This window comes from Phalaenopsis equestris, unplaced genomic scaffold, assembly GCF_001263595.1.
Source record: "Phalaenopsis equestris unplaced genomic scaffold, ASM126359v1 Scaffold000039, whole genome shotgun sequence".
Lineage (NCBI taxonomy): Eukaryota > Viridiplantae > Streptophyta > Magnoliopsida > Asparagales > Orchidaceae > Phalaenopsis > Phalaenopsis equestris.
In genome coordinates, this window is record NW_018164481.1 from 47,913 (window position 1) to 51,252 (window position 3,340).

Below are 3,340 nucleotides of genomic sequence, written 5' to 3' on the forward strand. Positions count from 1 at the left end.
GCTGCAAGAACTCTGTGGGCAGCTGTCGTTGGGTTTATTGTGGTCCTTGGAAGAAAGAAAAAAAAGTACCCAGAAAGCTGTCTAGTGGTTTGTTTTTGTCATCTCTTGATGAATTCCTGCAGGTCTAAAGCAAAATTTTTATGGTTGCTTATCTTTCTGATTGTCAGGAAAATAGCCTAAAATCCCGAAGTATTACCCTTTGACTTTTGCGAGTTATTTGATACAGGGCCTTTTCAAACCCGAAAGTTTACAGTTGGTCGTGATAAAATTGTGCTCACCCAATTATTCTTATGGTCCTGGATGGCTTGATTTTTCTTTCACCATGATCAAAACAATTTGGAATTAGCATAAATGATATCATCTTGTGTGATGTTCCATTAAGTTAACAACTTATAGGTAGTAAAAATTATAAATTTATATTGTTGGGATGTGCACAATGAAATGGAGCACTTGCATTAATGCCAAGTAAGCTGTCCCCAAACATGATAAACCTTATTCTCCCTTAAACAGTGATCCTTTTATTCTCAGCATAAACAAATCCTTTTTCATGAATGACGATCTCTAGTGGAGTCAATAAACAATTCCTACAGAGACTACTCCATCTATGACACTTGAAGGCATGTTGAATGGCCCAATCATTTCCAAGAACTGTGAAGACGTTGTCAGTCTGCTTGAAAGATGTTAGGAAATAATGCATTGTTTCTGATGATGAGCCGAGCATGTTTTCCGCCCTCAATTTATGAGACTGTCTTTGCATAGAGGAACCCATGGCTTTTAAGAAGTCAACTAGCAATCGTAGCGAAGTTTCATAACAATGCTAAGGGCAACGATTGCTACCATCTTTTTTAACCTTTGGATCGTGCCCATTGATAAATCTTGGACAATAGAAGTGTATCAACAAATCTTTTCTTGTTAGAAGTGCGCTTTAGGATCAAGGAAAAACAAAGCAAAGTGTTGTACATGTTTTGTGCGTCACATCCCTTTGAAGTGCAAGTTTGCAATAAAGCTTGATGTTTTACCACATTACCGCATTGCATTGTAGTGCTAGTGTTCAGCTCTTGCTCTGAGCTAAATTTTGGTTCAAATTTCATGATTTGGTTTAACATTAGCTACATTGAATTGGTACAATTGCTTGCTTTTTATCACTGCTACTTGCATTCTTTAAATAGATGGTTTATATCTTGTCTAAGGTGCTACACAAGTTTATTCTTATACAGAATTATGCCAATATTTCATCCCCGGGTCAGATTTTCTTTTTCAAAGCTATACAAAATCTCATCCGTATCGGATAAGTAAGTACATAGAATGAAATGTGAATAGATAATCAACAGATATATGTGCATACCTTAAGCTCTGAATTCGCATGCATCGTTTGCAGATGATCCTGTTTTGCTTTGTTGTAGCGGTTAATCACTGTTTTCATGCTGAAATAGAGATCAAGTTAGTATTTCTTTCAATTCTTTTTGGGAAGATTTACATACATACCAGTCTGAATTCACATGCATCAATTGGATTTTGGCTATAGTTAATATTACTTATTTCTTTCAATTCTTTTTTTATACCATTCAATTCCTATGTATTTATAATAATTGAAACTATTATCGAGTGATATTCTTATCTATTTGAGATGAAGCATTACTCGGAATAGCGTTCTCGATTATTTAAACCATTGAATATATGAGATATGTTCGGTCTCTTTTATCAAAATAAAAAATTCACATTTTTAGAGTAAAAATATATAGTTTAAATTAAATTATTTTCATTTAAAAATAAAAAGAAAACCAACATATGAGTTAGATGCTTAAAAAATGAATAATTTGGATAGAGAAAGTTGGAAAAGAAAAATTGCAACTGTAATATGCTTAATTTTTGAGTTTTACAACTCATATATTGCTTGCTCTCATTGCATGACATCCACATACATAGGCAACAAGTGGGTTGAAGAGTTCCTTCTGGGTTAGCCTACGAGATTTATCAATATGTTTTATATGACAACCAATATTTGTTGATTTATTACAAGAACTACACAGATATTATAGACTCCATGGCTCATCTTGGATGACTTCAAAAGAGGTGTTAGCTATAACCCTCTATTTTTTCTTACAAAATGAGTCTATGTGAGGAGCCATGAAGCGATTCCAACACTTATCAGAAAAAATTAGCAGATATTTTTTGGATGGTTTGGAAGCTCTCACTAACTTACCTTAAAAAAAATATAAGACCTGAAAACGCTACATTACAAAACACCTCTGTAGAGCTTTGACATGATCAACACTAAATGTCATATTTCAAGGTAGATTTTTGTGTTTATCTATTCAAAATTTACTTGAGCGTGGTTGACCTTAATACCTTACGTAATTGATCGAGGATTGTATTGAGGAAATTGATGAAACACACATGGATGCTCGTGTGTTCAACAGTGAAAAGATTGCATATATTGGACGTGTGGGTCACAAACACAAAACATTATGAATGTATGTGATTTCAATGTGTTCTTAACTTTTGTGATCGTTAGATGAGAAGGAAGCACCCATGATAGTGGTATATTTGAATATGCCACGTGAACTCAAATACAACTTTTCGAAGCCGCCTCCATATTTGCTAACATATGAATAAGTAACATATTTGTTGCAATACATTTGAATGAACAAACTTATAACAGGGAAATATTATTGGACTGATGCTGGATATCCATTAGAAATAGGATATGTCAAGCCATTTTCTGATACAAAATATCATTTTTTTGATTTAAAAAAGCGAACAATTTAGCTCGGGTAGAAAGGAGATTTTATAATAAGTGGAACTCATCTTTTCATGGTGTTCTTGAAAGGACATTTTGTGTTTGGAAAAAAAATGATATATTTTTCATGATATGTCCACCTATCCGTTTAAGAAATAAGTGAAAACTGTGGTCACTATGATGACTCTCCACAACTATTTTCGTCGACATCCCGCATGTAATGACATTGAGCTCAATAATGCATGAGGACCAATCACATGTCCCTGTCGATTCATTCTGATATCCCCTAGGTCATTCAACACCAAAAACTGAATCTGATTACATGAGTCTTGTACACAAGATGGGTGATGGTTCTAGAAAGATTATGGAGTTGAGAGCAAATTGCATGTCAACAGTTTATTGGTGAAAGGATTTTGTGGCTACATTTTCTTTATCTATGTAATGTGTTGCAATGACAACTATTACTTATTGTAATGATGTTATATGCAATGAAGTTCATGTGGAAATTTGATTCGGTGCAAATTACTTTTTCATTCTTTCTGCATGTATTTTTTCCCACATGAATGACCTTAGGCAATAGTGAGTTAATATATATATATA

The 3,340-nt window shown here is 33.7% G+C and overlaps 1 protein-coding gene across 2 annotated transcripts in view; it reads right to left on the reverse strand.

The window, feature by feature from the left end:
* LOC110019037 (MADS-box transcription factor 23-like) overlaps window positions 1-3,340 on the reverse strand; it is a 76,926-nt gene that overhangs the window by 22,500 nt on the left and 51,086 nt on the right. For both annotated transcript variants that reach the window (XM_020716559.1, XM_020716558.1), the window contains exon 2: window positions 1,346-1,424. In XM_020716559.1, coding sequence (XP_020572218.1) covers window positions 1,346-1,424 — 79 coding nt within the window. The remainder of the gene's footprint in view (window positions 1-1,345; window positions 1,425-3,340) is intronic.